At 45.7% G+C, this 21023-nt stretch overlaps 2 protein-coding genes across 6 annotated transcripts; one reads left to right on the top strand and one right to left on the bottom strand.

Annotated features, from left to right (window-relative positions):
* Positions 1-1801: 1801 nt before the first annotated feature.
* PIG-K (Phosphatidylinositol glycan anchor biosynthesis class K) lies at positions 1802-3242 on the bottom strand. The gene is made up of 5 exons (XM_017240651.2): positions 2594-3242; positions 2418-2535; positions 2252-2362; positions 2033-2193; positions 1802-1976 (listed from the first exon to the last, which is right to left on the bottom strand). The coding sequence occupies exons 1-5, from the start codon at positions 3175-3177 to the stop codon at positions 1886-1888; spliced, it is 1065 nt and encodes a 354-aa protein (XP_017096140.2). The 5' UTR covers positions 3178-3242; the 3' UTR covers positions 1802-1885.
* A 5349-nt stretch (positions 3243-8591) lies between these two features.
* east (enhanced adult sensory threshold) lies at positions 8592-20923 on the top strand. Of its 5 annotated transcripts, none has more exons than XM_070276260.1 (7): positions 8592-8744; positions 10736-14471; positions 14541-14679; positions 15056-15289; positions 15334-15821; positions 15888-16057; positions 16122-20923. In XM_070276260.1, the coding sequence occupies exons 2-7, from the start codon at positions 10920-10922 to the stop codon at positions 18799-18801; spliced, it is 7263 nt and encodes a 2420-aa protein (XP_070132361.1). In that variant the 5' UTR covers positions 8592-8744; positions 10736-10919; the 3' UTR covers positions 18802-20923. The 5 variants fall into 5 exon arrangements, with proteins under 5 accessions (XP_070132361.1, XP_070132367.1, XP_017096177.3 ...); XM_070276266.1 differs by having other exon boundaries at positions 15891-16057; XM_017240688.3 differs by having other exon boundaries at positions 15352-15821.
* The last annotated feature ends 100 nt before the right edge of the window (positions 20924-21023 follow it).

The raw sequence follows: 21023 nt of genomic DNA on the forward strand, positions 1-21023 counted from the left end.
TTTTACGAAAAAGCTAAAAAAAAACAAAAAACAGTGAATAAAAAAAACGTATAAATGAAAAAAATAAGAAAATACCAAATAGCAAGCATATTTTAAGTACATATACAAATATGAGGCATTTTCTTAGCAGTCATGGGAACTGAAAAATATTATATTTTAAAAATTACAAGTTTTTAAAATTTAAATAATATTTTTCAATTACCTTAACTGCTACAAAATGTATAATAATCTATATATCTGAATTACAGAATACAAATATGGCAAAAAAAAACACACAAAAAAATATTATTGAAAATTCTCAGAAGAAGAAGACGAGTTAAGGGGCTGAAGGCTATAAGGATTAACATTTTTTGTAGAGTATAAAAAAATTAAAAAATAAAAAAAAATCAGAAAAACAGACAATGAGATCTGAAGAAAAAAAAAATATTTTTGCACAGCGTGTTATCGGATAAGTGTTAGACTTTAAATGTAATTGTAATCGAGATTCAAAAATCAATCAAAGGACCCTTTAACCTATGACCCTATATCACTCTTCCCAGTCCTATCCTGTCCTAGTTCCAAAAAACCCCATTTGATTAACCAGATGGAGGATTCGCTGCAGAAAGAAAGTGTCTTTGTAAATACATCTGGCGTCTCGAGACATAAACATTAGTTAGCTAATTTTAATGACTTACATACATAGGTGACCACCCAGCCCCCACTAACCCTATATAGTCCCCTTTCCGGATAGAATGCTCAACCTTCAGTAAGCACTCCCAACCAAACAAAACCAAAAAAAATCCGGCACCCCAAAAATCCGCTTGCTTAGAAATCGATTTGCATCCGCCGGAGTCGTAACCGTGCGTGATCTGATCCATAAAGTCCCCATATATAGTGTATAGCGTGGATGCAATTTGAACTTCTTATGGTGCTTAAATCTGGATCTTGATCTTGAGGAAACAACCCAAGCCTACAACTCAAATTATGGGACTGATGCAATGAAACAAAAAACAAAAAAAAAAAAAAACAAAAAAAATTTCATAAAATAATATTAATAAAAAAAATCCCCTCCCCTACATATAAAATATATATATATGTATACTAGGTGTATATGTATATGGTGTATTGATTTTTGGAAGGAAAATCAATAATTCAAAAAAGATTCAATAAAAAAAAGAACGAAGTAGATCCTTCCATATGCTAAACAAAAAAAAATTAATAATATTAATTAAAGGAAAGAGTGAAGAGATCTCGCTTCAGAGGCCCATTGTTACTCTTTGAATTTGTGTATACCCAAATTAGAAAATTGTGAAAAAAAAATATAAATATAAAACATATATATATAAAAAAGAAAAGCATAATGAATCGAAAAAATTATAGGAATACAGTGTTTTTTTTTTTTTTTTGAGTGTGCATTTCTAATTCAAATGTAGCAGTTGACGGTGATGTCGACTTTTACCTTTTATATAAGTATTTATACGATATGGTTTTTGTTTCATTTTGGATTTGATATGAATGTTACACGATGGATTGAGATTGATTGATTGATTAGTGAACGTTTGATGTAGTGGTAACCAAAAAACCAAAAAAAAAAACCATAAATACAAAAAAAAGTGCATATAATTTAACTGATACATTGATGTAATGAATAAGAACATGAAACATAAACAGAATCGACAATGATAATGAAATGAAAATGAAAAATGTTAGCAAATATAATAATATATAAAATGAAGATAACTAAGAAGGAACTAAGCCCATAATTGAGAATTTTTAAAGCACGATTCGAGATCACATATAAATTTAATAAACTACACATGTATTAATAATGAAATGATGTATTTACGAATAAAATTAATATTATCACATGAATTTTTCGTTTCATCGTACATTTCTTTGGTAAAAACTATTTGAAAAATTCGGAAGGAAACTGCGATTCAAGAACAATTTTAAATGGTTTTTTTAAAGGCAACTCCTTATCATTGGTCACGAAATCACTAAAAATAATTAATTATTTTTGAGAACATGATAGTGGTTTTTTATTAAAACTTACTCTTCGTTGGCCATTGTGACATTAATGCGATCTGTAGAGACACGAGTGGGTCGGATGGCACCAAAAAAGTCTGTAATTGGCACTTTGTGCGGATCCCGACGATACAGATCCTTGCGAACGCCAACCGTCGAAATGCACACTCTCTTGGGACACACTTGCAGCTACAAAAGGATACAATTTAATATCTATATATCTATAATAATCTTTTCAGACACGTACAAACTCCCCGATTGTGCGTTTGCTGAAAGGCTGCACCTTTTCCAGGAACTCCAGGGCATAGTAAGTATACCGATCTATCATATAAACGCCAATCGATGGATCCACATGATGCTGGAAGAGGAAAGCTTTACATTTCAGAAGGTCTCACAACCAAAAAGCCACTCACCGATAGCGAGTCCTCACCCACCAGACTGCTAGCCACCGCCAGAACATTCGGTGAGGTGAACTTCTCATAAAGCGATGCGGCCTGACAGGTGTCCACCATGAAGAAGAGTTCGTTGTAGCTGCGGAAAACATCACAAAAGTTCAAGAAGGATTTAACCTAATCTTGGAAAGGATTACCGTTTCTTTTCCCACATCTGCTGGATGCCATCCGCAAGCTCCTGACTGGTGATTTCCTCCGAATCCTGGAACTTAAGGAAGCCATCGCCGCCGTGACCGGTAAGGTAGATAAGGACATTGCTGCCGGCATCGGAGAGGAGTTTCTTGGAGCGGGCCGTACCGTTTTGGGTGCGGCCAGTAAGAAGCCGGACAAAGTTCTCGACGGTGACCTCATAGCCGCGATAATCCACCTCCACGTCGTCGCCATAGACATTGATGTGCTGATTGGCGTTATTGTAGACCTGACCGGGACGAGGATTCCGAGCATTACATGCCATGTCGTCGGCGATCATCAGGATGATCTGGGAGTCGGGAATGCCCAATCGCTTCACGGAACGGTAGATGGAGAGTACATTGGCCACATGCCGGTAGTTGAACCAAAACCGGGAAGCGTCCACCAGCACCGCCCAGTTGTTTGTGTGCGTCGAACGCTGTGCTGCATCCACATAGCCCTCCGGCAGCACGGAAGTGTCTTGTCCATCAGCTACACATTTGGTTACAAAGATTAATAGTAACCAGAGCCATTTTCCATGCATATTTTGCATATTTTCACAGATAGTAAACAAATCAAAACATCAAACAGGGGGTGAGGTATTTTTGTGATGCGAAAACGTACTAACGCGTTTTAACAGAGAGACAACAGCACGTCTGCGCCTAACAGCACTCTGTAATCATTGCGAAGGGTATATCTTAGGAATTTACACTATTCTAAAAGTCCTTAAGAAATTCTAAATCTACTTATATATATCCATACCCTATACCCTCAAAAATGGAGAAAATCGAAAATACCCCAAATCGCCCCTAGAAAACGCCATATTTTTGCCAATTTCCATCCGATCTTAAAAAGGAATACCCTAAACGATTTGTGGGACGATTCTCCATAATTCTGCGTTCCAATCTCAAAATAAAATTTTCGATCGATTTTTTTCAAAATTTTCTGGGAGACCCCCTTCAAAAATGGAGAAAATCGAAAATACCCAAAATCGCCCCTAGAAAACGCAATATCTTTTCCAATTTCCATCCGATCCTAAAAAGGAATACCTTAAACGATTTGTGGGACGATTCTCCGCAATTCTGCGTTCCAACCTCAAAATAAAATTTTTGGTAGATTTTTTTCAAAATTTTCTGGGTGACCCCCTTCAAAAATGGAGAAAATCGAAAATGGCCCAAATCGCCCCTAGAAAACGCCATATCTTTGCCAATTTCTATCCGATCCTAAAAAGGAATACCTTAAACGATTTGTCGGACGATTTCGAGTAATTCTGCGTTCCAATCTCAAAATAAAATTTTCGATCGATTTTTATCAAAATTTTCTGGGTGACTCCCTTCAAAAATGGAGAAAATCGAAAATGGCCCAAATCGCCCCTAGAAAACGCAATATCTTTTCCAATTTCCATCCGATCCTAAAAAGGAATACCTTAAACGATTTGTGGGACGATTCTCCGCAATTCTGCGTTCCAACCTCAAAATAAAATTTTTGGTAGATTTTTTTCAAAATTTTCTGGGTGACCCCCTTCAAAAATGGAGAAAATCGAAAATGGCCCAAATCGCCCCTAGAAAACGCCATATCTTTGCCAATTTCTATCCGATCCTAAAAAGGAATACCTTAAACGATTTGTCGGACGATTTCGAGTAATTCTGCGTTCCAATCTCAAAATAAAATTTTCGATCGATTTTTATCAAAATTTTCTGGGTGACTCCCTTCAAAAATGGAGAAAATCGAAAATGGCCCAAATCGACTCTAGAAAACGCCATATCTTTGCCAATTTCTATCCGATCCTAAAAAGGAATACCTTAAACTATTTGTGGGACGATTTCGAGTAATTCTGCTTTCCAATCTCAAAATAAAATTTTCGATCGATTTTTTTTTTAATTTTCTGGGTGACCCCCTCCAAAAATGGAGAAAATCTAAAATACCACAAATCGACCCTAGAAAACGCCATATCTTTGCCAATTTCCATCCGATCCTAAAAAGGAATACCTTAAACGATTTGTCGGACGATTTCGAGTAATTCTGCGTTCCAATCTCAAAATAAAATTTTCGATCGATTTTTATCAAAATTTTCTGGGTGACTCCCTTCAAAAATGGAGAAAATCGAAAATGGCCCAAATCGACTCTAGAAAACGCCATATCTTTGCCAATTTCTATCCGATCCTAAAAAGGAATACCTTAAACTATTTGTGGGACGATTTCGAGTAATTCTGCTTTCCAATCTCAAAATAAAATTTTCGATCGATTTTTTTTTTAATTTTCTGGGTGACCCCCTCCAAAAATGGAGAAAATCTAAAATACCACAAATCGACCCTAGAAAACGCCATATCTTTGCCAATTTCCATCCGATCCTAAAAAGGAATACCTTAAACGATTTGTGGGACGATTCTCCGTAATTCTGCGTTCCAATCTTAAAATAAAATTTTCGATCGATTTTTTTCAAAATTTTCTGGGTTACCCCCTTGAAAAATGGAGAAAATCGAAAATATCATAAATCGCCCCTAGAAAACGCCATATCTTTGCCAATTTTCATCGGATCCTAAAAAGGAATACCTTAAACGATTTGTGGGACGATTCTCCGTAATTCTGCATTCCAATCTCAAAACAAAATTTTCGATCGATTTTTTTCAACATTTTCTGGGTGACAAGAATGGAGAAAATCGAAAATACCCAAAATCGCCCCTAGAAAACGCCATATCTTTGCCAATTTCCATCCGATCCTAAAAAAGAATACCTCAAACGATTCTGAGCAATTCTGCGTCCCATTCTCAAAATAAAATTTTTGATCTATTTTTTTTAACATTTCATTTGGGTCATTTGGGACTTCGACTCAAAAATGTTGTGTTCATCAGTGTATTCTTCCAGACTTAACAAATCTATCGCTAGTTATAAGGTATTTTTTGTATGTTGCGGAAAACATACCAAAGATTTTTAACAGGGGGCTTACATCGGGCATATCTGCGCTTAACAGCACTCTGTAAACGATCCGAAAAATGAAATTAATGATTAAAATATACGATTTTTATGAATATAATGCAATTTATGAAGCAAACTCTATAGTCTTTCATTAAAAGGGCTTTGGCTTTTTCTTTGAAACACACTTAGAGACTCTTTTCTTTAGAAATTGCCTTGAAAAACAGGCGAGTAAAATGCCAGTGGTAGTATGCGTCAGGGGGGAGGGGCGGTGGCGAACGAGAGAACCCTCTGTTAATGACCAAATTTTCCATTCGATCTTTTGCTATCAAAAACCATCAAAAAGGGGTATTTTTTACATAAAACATTTAGAAAACATTAGTTAGAATCATATTCAAAGGAGAATATTATAAAAATTAGACTCAAAGTAGAAGAAAAAAGCCTCCGAAAATCGTAAAAAGAGCAGCGAGAGAAAGAGAGAGAGTCTGTCGTGGCAAAGGTGGTGTATCGGCTATGGTGGGGGGAATAGTATGCATGTGTGCGATTTTGTGGTCATAAAAGCTTTGTTTGCGTGTGGAATTTAACTGTTTTCTAGCCGTCTGCGAATTGGGGGGGGCCACACAAGCTGGAAAATAGGGAAAATCGCTTAAAAATACAAGACTTCTCATAACTCTGAATTCGCCGCGATCACAGGCGGCCGCTGGCGCTCTCTCTCCTTCTTGCACGCTCTTTCCGTTGCCTCTCTTGTTTTCTCTCTCTGATTCACGTGGGTTTTCATATTGTATTTTTTTTTGTTATAATTGTATTTGTATATACACAGACTCATATAATGACTGTTTTTTTTTTCGATTTTTCGTTGAGCTTTGGCTCTGCCGGAAGTTTTCTTTTTATCCAATCCACCTATCGCTGAATGTGCTTTGCTTTGTGCCTTATATTCGCTTTCGCCTTTTGCCTATCGCTGCTTCTGCTTTGCTGCGTGGCATTTGTCGGCCATTTTTTTCCACAAATACACACACATACGCACGCACACAACAACAAAGCCATGTGTGTATGTGTGTAATGTATGTAAATGCGTCTCTCGCAACAAAAAAAAACACACACAAAAACCAAAAAAGAAGAAACAATTTCTAGGTGAAATTAATCGAGTGGGCGTAATGCAAATGGCCAAAATAGAGCCATGCCACATTTTCCTAGCCATTAGGCAATGAACTTTTTTCGTTCGTTAGCCCTTCTTCTATCGGCGATTATTTGATAAAGAAAAAAAAAACATGGTTTCTGAATGAACAGTCCCCATCCCCCCTCTAAATATTGATCTCAATTTTTAATGTGAAGGATAATCGATCGAAGGGCGGCCTTCGTGGCTAATTGATGATGTCATGGCATGGCGGCAATGCTGCCATCGTGTATCCTGCCAGGCTCAGCCAGCTCAGCCCACTTGACCCAGTTCGGTGGAAAAACACTTTTCCACATTTTCTTATATTCTTCATATTCTGCTTTTCCGCTTTTCTGCTTTTCCCAAGAAATCGTGTAGACAGAGCAAGAATAGTGCATAATAATGCCACGGCGTTGCAAAAAGCTATTGATTATTCCCTCGCTTCCCACTAACAATTAAAGCTTTGCCTTTAACCCAGTTACCCGCAAAAGGGTCCTTGAATGCCTCCTGGGTGGGGGAAATTGGGTTAGAGTCGTTCGGCTGCATGGTGAGTGGTAGACAAGAGGGGGGGATGTGCGGCGGGGACGTTGAAGAGGAGCATACGCCACCTGACACTTGCAGGATTCCCAACCCCTTTGCCCAAGGACATGCCCAGAGCCCTGGCCACAGACAGCAACAACCTACGCCACAGCATCCCAAGTTGAGGAAAAACTCCGGAAAAGCCACAGGATGCTTGGGTAAGAGCAAAAGCGTTGACTAGGCAACACTGCCACCCCCTTTCGGCGGAGTCCTTTTTGCTTTCGCAATACAAAAGACGCAGACACAGCCAGACACAGTATTTGCGGCGAGTTTCCGAAGAGCGTGAGCGCGGCGGCGAGAGCGCGCAAGAGCGAGAGAGCATGCGGCGAGAGGCAGCAAACATTTGCCAAAAACAACACGTAGGCCGGGAAAACTGATAACAACGACCTGGCAATGCCCTAAAAACATAAGCAATTTTCCAGGAAAACATGTCACAAATCTCGTCCTTTTTCTTCTGTATATTTTATGATGGTGCTTACAGGTTTTCCAACTGGAAAATTATTCTATTTTATTTTTCAAGTGATTTTCTATAAATTCTTGGTTGTTTGGTTGCAAATAATTGTGATATTTTTGAGGTAAAATGATGGAAAAGTAACAAAAATGAAACGATAATAAATATTTCGAAAAGGAAAAGGTATATCATTCTAAAGTATATCCTTAAATTTTTATACATATCAAATATATTGCATAAAATTACATGCGTATTGAAGAAATATTAAATAAAGTAAATCTTATTTCTTATATTAAATGATGTTTAAAAAATTATAAGGGTTATTAAATGATACACAATATAATGGCTCATTTATGATATCTACAAAAACAATATATGTTCATAAATATTTTTTAAAAAACCTTTTAAAACTGTAAATGTTTTAGATTCTAAAAACTGTAGAGTTGTAGATTCTAAAACCCATTTAAGCCAAAATATATTTATTGCATAACATTATTATGAACCAAATCTCCATTAACCTCAAAAATTCGTGTCAAGAGAGTCCTGATCCTGAGTTGCCACCCCCTTAATAAAAGAAGAAAAAAAAAACAGGACAAATCGAATGCGATAGTGTAGCGAAGCGAGAGAGATAGAGCATAGCCAGCAAGACAGCAGCAGCGCACGACGCTCTCGCTCGTTATTTCGCTTCGCACCGTGTTTGCGTTCACAACTCACTCTCGGTTCGGGTTCTGCATTTTATTTTATTATTATTATTATTTTTTTTTGTTTGTTCTCCTGCTCCTGCGTCTGCTGGGTGCCGAGTGTTTGTGGGCCGCGTAGCCAGTGAAGGGGGGAATTAATAAAATAATCACCGCATTAATCGGTGTCCTGGACCCAAAAAAAAAAAACAAAACAGCAGGAAAGCAAAAAAAAAAAAAAAAAGAAAACAAAAATTAAAAAAAGGAAAATGAATGCGGAAAATTCGCAAATGGATGCCTGAGCAGAGTGTAGAGCACACAGAGTAGAATCAGAAGAGAATTAAAAAGTAAGTAAAGTATTCGCGTAGCGTTCGGTTTTTGCGTTAGTGTTTGTGTAAAAAGAAAGAGACAAGTGAGCGCTGCTGCTGTTCGGACGGTTCGCGCGTCATGCGAAAGAAAACGAGAAGCGGAAAAAACAGAAACAGAAAGCAGCCGTTGCCGTTGCCGTTGCCGCTGCCGCATCGAAATTCATAAAACTCTACTTTACCAATTTTCGTGTGTGTGTCCCTCCCCCATCCCCGCTCTCTACACCCAGTGTCGTCCCCATCAATAATAATGCTCCCCATTGCCTGAATTTTTTGTTGCAACTGCTGAACGGTTTTTCATATTTATTTTAATTTTTTTTTCGTTTTTGCATGCGTGAGTGTGAGTGAGAGCGACACCGCAACCTGGTGGCAACACTGGCAATTCTTTTGACAACTTTTCCGCTTTTGTGAAAATTGTGCGGCCAGTTTCCGTTTCTTCTTCCTCCGCTACTTCGTTGCCTGTATCAGTGTTTACAATCTTTTTTTTTTTTTCTTATTTATTTATTTTTTTTGCACACAGCGTGCTTGCTTTCAAAGGTGTGTGTGTGTGTGTGTGTGAGTTCTACTTAATGGTGTATACACACACCAAACTGGGTCTTCATTTTGTTATTTGCCATTTGCTTTTACTTCCTTTATTCGTTCGCTTCGCTGCCATTGTGATTTTCTTCAGAGGGTGGTGGCGTTGCATGTGTGTTGTACTGCGGGGCTTTATACAATGCGTGTGTCTGTCTGTCTGTGTGTGTGTTTTTGTTAGTGTTAGTGAAAATGGTGGAAATTAAAGGTCGCCGGTGCAAAATGCAATTCCAAACCAAAACCAAAAAGGCAATCCATTTCAAAAGCAACCAAATGCCACGCTCGTGCCCTCTTACACTCTCCCTCTCTCTCCCTGGCCCCGTGGCCTGGTCACACTAAAATGGCGCCTGTCAAAATCCGGATCAAAGACGAAGAAGAAGAATAGCCCAGCAGCACCATAAAGCAATAAAAACAACAACAACAACAGCACGAGCAAGCCAAGGATACTTGATCAATTCTTCGAGGATTATTCAACACATGCCCCTTTATTTGCCAATGCTCTTTCGCTTCTTCTTCTTCGTCTTCTTGTTGGCGTTGCTAAAGCTCCAGTCTCCCCCGTCTTCCCTGCCTGCCACCCTGTCTTCCCCCCCTCCAACCACCTCCCCGCTCTCTTCTTTCTTTCTTGTCAGAGTCTCTCTCTTACCGTTTCGCTTTCCTCGCATTCTCGCAGCTCCCCAAGCTCCCAGCTGCTGCCAAAACTTGTTTTTAGTATTCCAAAGTGTGGGGACGAGGAGAGGAGAGCTTGGGGTTTGCTGTGCCAACCGCAGAAGCATGTTTAATGTTTAATGTTCTAGTCGGCATCCGTTTACCGTCTGGCAAGAGGGATATTATTATCCTTTTTGGATTTGCCATCCAAGCTCGCTCCTCTTGCTGCATCTTTGCCGGTTTATGGTACTTATGGTTGGGGGCTTTGGAAACTCCGAAAGAAGCCAGGTGAAAGCCAACAGAGAGTCGAGCCATTAAAAAGCCATTTTCAATTAGATATTTGGTTTAGCCTAGATTTGGATTTCTTTCGTTTATTATTTTGAGGAGGAATATGAGCTAAAAATTAGCACTTTTAGGCTATAGGGTTGTCTAGTTTTGGTGATGGTCGTGAAATATTAAGATAATCCTTAAATGGAAGACTATTCTTATAGATTTTTAGTCTCTCTTCAAGTCTAGAGAGGAGAGAATAAAAAAGGACCTTAAGTATTATCCTTTTTAACTCATAATCCCCTCCAGGCAAGCTTTCCGACCCTTTCATGATTGGTACCACAGGGCGTATAAGTAATAGAACTAGCCAACTCTAGTACTAGCTCTTCCCTTTTAAGAAATAACCACTAAACCCTTTCATATCCTTCATTTTTATTGCAATCTTAAGTAGTACCCCCCCCTTAATAGATATATCCTTTCAATTACAGGTAATCCTTCACATTAAAGACAACCAATGGGACCAAATCACTGCGACTCGAACTGGATTAAAACAGCATCGGATCGCGCAGAGCAGCAGCAACTGTTCGCCAGGGAGGCGCCGGAGGAGGCGGCCACAGGGGAGCCATCATAGGAGCAGCAACGTCTGCCTCAGCTGCCCAGGGCCCCTCGAGAATGTCTAGCCGGAAATCAGGAGGCGGTGGCGGTGGTGCTAGCGGCGGAGTTGGAGTCGATGGAGGTGCCCTGGACGACAATGCAAATGCCAATGATAATCCAACCACCATTAGTGGACCAGTGGAGTCTTCGTCAGAAGCTGGCGAGGATACATCATCCACGCCCACACCCATGGATGCAGATGAAACTGTGCCACCATCCTCCACAGACACAGCCGAAGCCGCTAAACCAGTGGAAGGAGAAGAAGAAGCAGCAGCTGGAGGTGAAGAAGGAGAAGGAGCAGGTGGAGAATCATCCGAAATGGAAACCAATGAAAAGGAGGCGGAGGCCAAGGAGGAGAAGGAGTCATCTCCTGCTCCTAAAACGCGAACGCCCACGCCAGTGGCCACGCCCACCACAACCAGCATGAGAATCACTCGCCATTCGTCGCCCCTGCTCCTGCTCAGCTCACCGACGACCGCCCGCCGGGACATCTCTGTCGGCAGCGATGGAGCCGGCGGGGAAGCCGAAGAGTCGGCGGGAGTGGGTAGTCAGCGCAAGAGTTCCGTGGAGCGGGCGGTGACACCGGTTATACGAGGACGCAAGTCCATCAAGGATCTGAAAGAAGCCAAAGAAGTCAAGTCCGAGGAGGCGGAGGCCACTGTAACTCCAGTAACTGGAGAAGCTTCAACGCCGGGGCCGGCGCCAGTTCAGGTGTCGGAGGAGCCAGTGGCGGAGAGCAGCCAGGAGCAAGAGTCCTTGCCAGGAGCAACTCCCGCGGACGAAAAAGACCACAGAGACACAAAAGACACAGAAAAGGAGAAGGAGAAGGAGGAGCTGAAGACCCAGGAGGAAGATAAGGACAAGGATAAAGAAAAGGATAAGGATAAGGACAAGGACAACGATAAAGATAAAGAAAAGAACAAGGATAAAGAGAAGGAGAAGGAGAAAGAAAAGGAGAAGGAGAAGGACAAGAAGGAGCCAGTTACACCCACAACCTGCAACCGAGTGACCCGCAAATCCCACGCCCAGGAGCAGGTCACCAATACGCGAGTGACCCGCAATCGCCGCCAGTCCTCCACCTTGGGCTTCGCCGCCAATTCCTCCTCCGCTGCGGTGGCAGCAGCCGCCACGGCGGCCACCACATTGGCGGCCACATCCTCAGCAGCAGCGGCGGCGGCAGCAGCGGAGCAGCAGCCCCAGCAACAGCCTCCACCAACAACAGCTCGCGGTCGCCGGAAGAAGGCACAGACGGTGGCACCTCCGCTGGAACCGGCCGTGAAACGAAAGCGTTCCGAGGATGCGGAAGCCGAAGCGGAAGCCAGCAATGCCGCCAAGTACAGCAAGGTGGAGGTGGTGAAAACCGAGGAGGCGGAGGCGCCGGCAGCCGAGGAGGATGTGCCCATCAAGCAGGAGCCACTGGAGACCAGCGAAGCGGTGGGCACAACAACGCCGGTGGCCGCTGCAGCTCCGGCTCCGGTTTCCGGCGGGACGAGACGTGGTCGTGGACGGCCGCAGAACCGGAACTCCGCCTCGCCAGCGGCCGTTACCTCGACGCGGTCCACGCGGCTGAGCAAGGCTGGGTCTCCGGGTGTCATCGGCCAAACGCCACCAGCCCAGGAGCCGGCAGCGCCTCCGAAACGGCGGCGGGTGGGCAGCAGTACGCGGAAAACGGCGTCGGCCAGCTCGCTGGCAACCAGTTCCCAGGGCGGCACAGCTGCGGACGAGGACTCCAAAGACAGCATGGCCTCCTCCATGGACGATCTCCTGCTGGCGGCGGCGGACATCAAACGGGAGAAGCTCACTGCCGAGTTCGATGACAGCCTCCTGCTGGCGGAGACCAGCCTGCCCTCCACCTCTACGGGTGCATGCTCCGCAACAGCCCCAGCCTCGTCTGGATCGAATGGCCATTCCTGCATTGAACCGCTGACCGTGGAAACGGATCCGGCGAAACCCAAGGACCTGCTGCCCCCGCCCGAGGATGCGTCCGCCTCCCAGCCAGCTGGGGACACGGCAACGGGAACGGGTTCTGCCACGACCGTGGTGGGCAAGGCGCCGTCCCTCAGCCCGGAGATGGTCAGCGAGGGTGTGAGCGCCGTCAGTGTGCGGAACTTCTACAAGAAGCCCGAGTTCCTGGCCAACAATCTGGGCATCGAGAAGGACCCTGAGCTGGGCGAGATCGTGCAAACGGTCAGCAGCAATGCCGCGGAGACGGAGGAGATGGCGGTCGAGGATGGAGAGGTGAACGCCTCGGCCCAGTCGCCCAAATCGGACAAGCCGGACAGTAAGAAGTCCAAGCCGGAGGGCGAGGCGGCAAAGATTGTGGAGCAGGAACCGGAAGTCGATCTGGAGACGGAAATCGTCGCTGAAGCTTTGGCGGAAATCACAGCCGAGGCGGATGACTCCATCTCGATAGGCTCCATGAAGACGGGCGACCTGCGACTGGACGACAGCGGCGAGGGATCCGAGGTGCTACTCGACCATGGCCTGCTCCTCAATGGAGCAGCCCAGCAGGAGCAACCGGCGCCGGATGTGGAGGAGGAGGAGACGGAGGAGGACCCAGAAGTGCGGCAGACCAAACCCAATAGCTATGAGGACTCTGACCACGAGATAATAGACAAGTTGGTCCAGGAGGGAGTCCTAGACGCCACGGGAAATCCGCTCAGTCAGGCGGGAGTCGCCAAGCTGGAGGACGAGCTGGAGGAGGAGGTTGGCACGGACGAGGTCGTTGCTGTCATGGTTAACAAGTACTTCCTGGACATAACGGAGCAGGCGGAGCAACTGCTGGTGGACAAGGTGGAGTTCCCGGAGGAAAACAAGGAGAACCTGTCCACCTCGGCGGACGCCACTGCCTCCGAGGGTCTGGACATCCAGCTGTCGCTCAAGGACGACGACGACGAGCAGCTGGCGGTGAAGGACGAGGAGCAGGTCAAGCATCTGGAGCTGCAGCTGACGGAGAAAATGGACGTCGACCAGGAGGATGAGGAGCTGGAGGAGAAGCCCAACGGCAAGCAGGAGGACGACGAGGAGCAGCAGCAGCAGCGGCGGGAGCAGGAGATCCACCTGCAGAACCTGGGCCTGCTGACGCTCCAGGCGGCGGAGCAGCGCCGTCAGGACCTGCAGGAGGCCCACACTCGCCAGGCGCAGCTCCAGCAACAGCATCATCACCACCACCACCAGCACAAGCGGCAGGGGGCGCGGGGCGGCGGCGGAAGCGGCGGCAGCAGTGCCACCCACGTCGAGTCCAGCGGCACCCTCAAGACGGTGATCAAGCTGAACAGGAGCAGCAACGGCGGCGTCGGCGGCAGCAGTGGCCTCCCCACCGGCACTGTGATCCACGGCAGTGGCGGGTCGTCCGTCTCGGCCGCATCCTCCTCGGTGGGCAGTGCGACGCGCAAGTCGAGCGGAGCTCTGGGCGCCGCCGGCGTGGGAGCGGCAACGGGAGCCGGGGCCGGAGTGCGCCGGCAATCGCTGAAGATGACATTCCAGAAGGGTCGTGCCCGGGGACACGGTGCAGCGGACCGATCCGCCGACCAGCCAACGGAAGACTCCTACTACACCATCCAGAACGAGGTGAGTTATCCACTAGACTCCTACTCCTTTTTGGCCAAATACTTAATGGTTTCTCTTTTTCTCTTCCAGAACGAAGGTGCGCAGAAGTCGAGTGGTGTAACTACGGGTAATCCCGGCCGAAAGACCAATAACCGTTTCAGCTCAACTAACAACCACTCTACGGTAGCCTCCTCGCACGGTGGTAGCCACCATTCTTCGGTCCAGTACAGTGCGTATTATGATCCATTCCAAGATCATCCCATCATCCATGAACTCGTGCTCCAATTCGAGTCCAATCGATTCCATAAGCCAGTTGGCTGTCTGCTTTTCATTGTGGGGACAATAAACCAAACCAATCCTGTCCAGCAACATGTCAGAATCCTCTCCAGAAGTTCTTTGATTTTTTGTTTCATTTTGTGGCTCCTTCATCCTCCATTTTGGGAACCCCACATACATATATTCCATCAATCGTCCTGCACTGTACATATGGCACCGTCACTAGCATCCTCATCCCCCATTTCCCCCCCCCCCCCTCTCGGACTGTAAACGACGAACACGGACGATCCTACACATGGTTCTAATTGTGGGCTTTGCTCTTCCAACAGACTCATCTCACTCGGAGGGCCTGGGTCAGGGCGAACATGGCTTTTATCAGATGGTCAAGAAGGACGAGAAGGAGAAGATCCTCATACCCGAGAAGGCCTCCTCGTTCAAATTCCATCCGGGACGGTTGTGCGAGGATCAGTGCTATTACTGTAGCGGAAAATTCGGACTCTATGACACGCCCTGCCATGTGGGACAGATCAAGTCCGTGGAGCGCCAGCAGAAGATCCTAGCCAGTAAGTTTCCGTCACATTCTTCAGATTCTCGAGCTAATCTTTAGCCTTCTCCTGCTTTGCAGATGAGGAGAAACTCACGGTGGACAACTGCCTGTGCGACGCCTGTTTCCGGCACGTGGACCGTCGAGCCAATGCCCCCTCCTACAAGAAACGCCTCTCGGCTCCCGGCCATCTCGAGACCATGGGTAATGTGGAGAAGCATTTCGCAGGCGATGGCAGCGGCGGACTTACAGATCCATCGGGAGCAGAGGGATCCGGGACTGCTGGCTCGTCGGCTGTGGGCTCGGGCGGCGGCGGGAACCTCCAGCAGCGTGCCTGCGCCGTCAAAGACTGCGCCGAGGGGGCGAGTCACTCGCTGCGGCGCAAGTGCATCCGCAAGAGCGTGAAAAAGTTCCAACTGAACCTGGAAATACCGGCGGGCAGTTCCATCGTCTGGCTGTGCGAGGCGCACTACAACACCGTCATCCAGTTCTCCGGCTGTGTGCTGTGCAAGCGGCGTCTGGGCAAGAACCACATGTACAACATAACCACGGTGAGTGGAAGGATCTCTTCCCCCCTCCCTATCTTCCAAAATATAAAAATTCCCGCATTCTTCCAGCAGGACACGGATCGGTTGGAGAAGGCGCTCTCCGAGATGGGTATCCCAGTGCAACTGGGCATGGGCACGGCCGTGTGCAAGCTGTGTCGGTATTTCGCCAACCTGCTGATGAAGCCGCCGGACAGTACCAAGTCCCAGAAGGCCGAGTTTGTCAAGAACTACAGGAAACGGTGAGATCCTTTAAAGATGCTTCCCATCCACAAGGTTTTAATTGTCATTCCATTGCCATTAAAGGCTCCTCAAGGTGCACAACCTGCAGGACGGCAGCCACGAAGTCTCCGAGGCGGATGAGGAGGAAACCCCCCATCCTGTGGATGCCGCCAAGGAAGCCTCGGCTGAGACTGGTGAGGACTCGCATGAAATGCCCATGGTGGTGGACTATGACGGGCCCACAGACTCCAACTCCAGCAGCTCCTCGACGACGAATCCGGACGCCAACAGCAAGCAAATGTCCAAGCTGCAGGCTATTCTCCAGCAGAATCTGAGCGCAGAGGGCGGAGCAGCAGCCGCAGGAGGCGGTGGAGCTGCGGGAACCGGACGAAGTGGGGCAGGATCGGCAGGGGAGACCAGCGGAGGAGCTGGAGGAAGTGGATCCGGTGCCGATATATCGAATGTCCTGCGCAGCAACCCGAACATATCGATGCGTGAGCTGTTCCACGGCGAGGAGGAGCTGGGGGTGCAGTTTAAGGTGCCCTTCGGATGCAGCAGCAGTCAGCGGACACCGGAGGGCTGGACGCGTGTCCAGACGTTCCTCCAGTATGACGAGCCGACGCGGCGACTGTGGGAGGAGCTGCAGAAGCCATACGGCAACCAGAGTTCCTTCCTGCGGCATCTGATACTCCTGGAGAAGTACTACCGCAACGGAGATCTTGTCCTGGCGCCGCACGCCTCATCCAATGCATCCGTTTACACGGAAACGGTGCGTCAGCGCCTGAACTCCTTCGATCACGGTCACTGCGGTGGACTGGGCGGAGGTGGCACGTCGAAAACCCAGTCAACAGGATCGGCCACCGGTGGTATCAGTGTCCTGGCCACCGCCTTGACCACACCCTCCTCATCATCGTCGTCGGTGGAGGCGGCGGCGCCCGCGGTTCCAGTCATCCCCTTGGTGGAGCTCAACGACGACGACGAAGAGGAAGAGGACGGTGAGTCCACGGAGGATCGAGAGTCGGGAGCGGGCGGCGATGGACGGCAGGCGGAGTCGCCGGTGGAACGCCTCAGTGTGGACAAGCTGACGAAGCAGCTGAGCTCCAATGCGGTGACGATTATAGCCCGGCCCAAGGACAACAAGTCCTCCCAGCCATCGGCCGCCGCCACCGCCGCCTCCTCCACAGCCACGGAGGAAGTAGCTGTGGTGCTGCCAACGACCAAGTCCACCGCCCAGTCCCAGTCTCAGTCTCAGACCCAATCGCAAGCCAAGGATGCCCCGCCATTGGTCGCCGCCAATGCGAATAGCCGCAGCATCCTGAAGACCAATCTCCTGGGCATGAACAAGGCCGTCGAGATTGTGCCGTTGACACCACCCGCCTCGCAGACCCAGCCAGCCGGCAGCGCTCCGTCGATGGCGTCCATCACGTCGGTGCCCTCGATCGCCTCGCTGGCCAACAAGCAGGCCCAGGACCAGAAGCAGCACAAGAAGCTCCTGGACATGGCCAAGATGCTGGGCAACACGCAGAAAGCTGCCGCCAACCATCAGCAGCAGGGATCGGATGCGTCAGCTCCCCAAAAGCCATCGGGCGTCGCCCAACTGCTCAACTCCCCGCCGGAGCTGATTAGCTTGCATCGGAGGAGGGCCAGCGCCACCGCCAACAACAGCCTGCTAGGCAACCTGTCGGGCAAGAGGCTGCAACTGCCACGTACTGGAGCAGCCGGCGCAACAGCATCTGGTGGAGCTGGAGGCGGTGGGCCCTCAGGCAATCGTGGTGGAGCCAGTGGTGGTCCCCCGCCGCCCAATGTCGTTATACTGCCCGATACGCTGACGCCCCAGGAGCGGCACGAGAGCAAGAGCTGGAAGCCCACCCTGATTCCGCTGGAGGATCAGGTGCCCAACAAGTCGCATGCATTGTACCAAACCGCCGACGGGCGAAGATTGCCGGCCCTGGTCCAGGTGCAGTCCGGCGGTAAGCCATACCTCATCTCCATCTTTGACTACAATCGGATGTGTATTCTGCGGCGGGAGAAGCTGCTCAGGGATCAGATGCTTAAGGCCAACAATGCCAAGCTAAAGAACGCCCAGCAGCAGCAACAACAACAACAGCAACAGCAGCAGCAGCAGCAGCAACAGAGCTCAGCAGCTTCGGCAACGGTGGCTGCCTTCTCCAGTATGTTGAAGCTAGCCCACCAGCAAACGGCACGCCAGCAACTGCAACAGTTGCAACAGAAACACCAACAACAACAGCAACAGCATATGCCGAGCCTGCAGCCTGGCGGCGGTGGATCTGGAGGAGCAGGTAGTGGCGGTGGTGTGGGCGCTGGTCTGCGGCTAGCGAGGCTGCCGCCAAAAATGCCGGCACTGACCAATCCCCAGATCGGCAGCCAGGCGCCCAACTACTCCTCACTGATGCCCAATCCCATGGACAACAGCAACAACTCCTGGCTGTGGAAGAACTTTCCCGACTCGAATCAGTATCTCTTGAACGGCAATGGAGGCGGCGGCGGCGGCGGAGGAGGAGGAGGAACCAAGTTGCCGCATTTTACCGGAAAACCAGCCACTGCCACGAGCAGCAAGGCGGCGGCCACAAGCATTTTTAACATCAAGCATCAGCAGCACCAGCAGAAGCTCATCGAGAACGCCATCATGTCGAAGATACCCAAGAGTCTGACGGTGATACCCCAGCAAATGGGTGGCAGCAGTAGTGGCGATTTGGGAGGAGGAGGAGGCGGTGGTGGTGGCAGTGGGTCCTCAAAGGACTGACAAGGAGCGATAACCCCAACACCGAGGAGCAGCATTGGGCGAAGGAGAAGCAGTCGGATATTGGAGCTTCAGAGCACGAGGTGACCATAAATGCCAGGATCTGAAGAAAAAACCCTAGTTTTTAGGAAATTAAACGAAAAGCAGACGGAACAAGATGAGAAAATCAAGATTATTACTAAGGATTACATAACGTGGATTGTGTATAAAAAAAAAACAACAAAAAAAGATTTCGAGAGATACGGATACGATTAAGATCTAAGCTCTATAATTGTAAGAATTAAAACCCAACAGATGCAGGATGATGAACAAGGATGTAGAAAGGATGATGCAGATGATGATGCATATATGCAGATTATATATATTAGATTAGAGTTAAGAGCTATACCTTATACTCTATAAACTTATGCTACTCTATTATTGTATGTAGAATATGATATATATATATATATTTTTTTATTAGATTTTATCGGAAATATTCACATGCGATTCGTGTATTATAGATACCAAAATTGCTAGATCTAAAAAAAAAAAATGCAAAAAATAAAAATGGTTTATAGATTTATAAGATTTAAATATTTACACACCAACACCAACAACAAGAAGAACTACAACAACTACAACAAGACCCTCACACATCCACAAGCACGAACTAATAATTTAAAAAATAAAAACAGAATTATTTTTTAAGAGGAAATGCAGAGCACAAAAATACTAATGCTGCTGATAATCCTTATAGGACCGGACCGGATCTTAACTTATAATTGCACGAATCCAAAAACAATTACCTTAAAAAAAAACCGAAAAAAAGAACAGAAACCCAGGAGCATTTCAATAATCCAATTATACCCAAATCTACATATATATATTTCTAGAATATATGACACAGATCCTAATTTATAACCATTTTTGTATTCTCACACACACACACCTCCTTCTCATATATACACACACACACATCCAACTCCAAACACATACAGAGATATACTTTATAGTACTAATTTTATATTATTAATTTAATCACTTAAAAAAAAACTAAATTGTATATATTATATATTTACACAAGAAAACAGATTAAAAAAAAAAAAACAGATAAATACACAAAATACACACATTTCAAAAAATAAAAACACAAAAAATTAAAAATGCTAATTTTTAATAACAACAACAAAAACATAAAAGCAAAAGCAAAAACAAAAGCAAATCCAACAACAAAACAATCAAATTATTTGGTGTTCTCGGTGCCTCTGGTGGCCTCTGTTCCATTCTAAGGAATTCTAAAAAAAAAATATAAAATAAAGGATTAAAAAATTTCAGATTAAAAAAAAAAAAAGTTATATATATATATATATAGCATAGTTCTTATAAGCTCGCAAAATGATGATCATTTTTGGAGAAAGGCAATTGCATATTTCAACAAAAAATGACAAATTAAAAAGCTTTCTAACAAAAAATTAAATCACACAATACCACAACATATATACTATATTGTTATATATGGTATATAGTATATACTTGCTATATATAGATATTTTAGAGAGAGAGAGAGAGGTACAATTGTAAATTAGCCCGTTAGGCATTATAGAATATATTTATACACACACATATGAGAATTCAATTGTTGTTGTTGAAACATTGAAAATGTATTTATAAAGAAAGTCGAATCGGAATCGGATAAAAAAAGCAAGAAGAATGGATCGGTTGCGAATCAGAGACCCAAAAAACAAAAACAAAACAAATAAAACAAAGTCGAGGATATCCCCAGGACATCCTCCTCATCTGATATAGATTGCCTTGATCGAACCTGGTTTTATTTTGTAAAAGTCCTTAAAGAAAAAAAACAAAAATCATGAATAATCGTGTGCCTGCTTGTTTGTGTGTGTGTGTGTGTCAGTGTGTTTGTGTGTATGGGAGTGTGTCCTTTGATAGCAGATAAATCATTTGATCCAAAACACATCCTACACTTACAACTTATTTATGCAATTAATTTAAAAAAAAAACTCCAAAAATTACAAAAATCAACGAATCCTTTTTGTTACAAAAAAATATATAAAACAAAAAATAAAAAACAAACAAAATAAAATCGAGAAATAAATTCCCCATGTCCAGCTAAGAAAATTCCAAATGGTTTTTTAATTATTTTTATTTTTTGGAAACCTTTTTTTAAGTTTTCTTAAAGAGTCCTTAAAAAGGACATCCCATTATGGCTGAAAATGTTTTCGAAA

The sequence above is a fragment of the Drosophila bipectinata genome, chromosome XL (assembly GCF_030179905.1).
Source record: "Drosophila bipectinata strain 14024-0381.07 chromosome XL, DbipHiC1v2, whole genome shotgun sequence".
Classification (NCBI taxonomy): domain Eukaryota; kingdom Metazoa; phylum Arthropoda; class Insecta; order Diptera; family Drosophilidae; genus Drosophila; species Drosophila bipectinata.

What these genes read in the sequence shown, in the direction of transcription:
- east (XM_070276260.1), top strand. Translation starts at nt 10,920, where the DNA reads ATGTCTAGCCGGAAATCAGGAGGCGGTGGCGGTGGTGCTAGCGGCGGA. An exon ending in ACTACACCATCCAGAACGAG is followed by an intron (nt 14,472 to 14,540) that starts GTGAGTTATCCA and finishes TTTCTCTTCCAG; the next exon opens with AACGAAGGTGCGCAGAAGTC. An exon ending in GTCAAGAACTACAGGAAACG is followed by an intron (nt 16,058 to 16,121) that starts GTGAGATCCTTT and finishes TTGCCATTAAAG; the next exon opens with GCTCCTCAAGGTGCACAACC.
- PIG-K (XM_017240651.2), bottom strand. Translation starts at nt 3,177, where the DNA reads ATGCAAAATATGCATGGAAAATGGCTCTGGTTACTATTAATCTTTGTA. An exon ending in TGGGTGAGGACTCGCTATCG is followed by an intron (nt 2,363 to 2,417) that starts GTGAGTGGCTTT and finishes TTCCTCTTCCAG; the next exon opens with CATCATGTGGATCCATCGAT. An exon ending in GTCACAATGGCCAACGAAGA is followed by an intron (nt 1,977 to 2,032) that starts GTAAGTTTTAAT and finishes AATTATTTTTAG; the next exon opens with TGATTTCGTGACCAATGATA.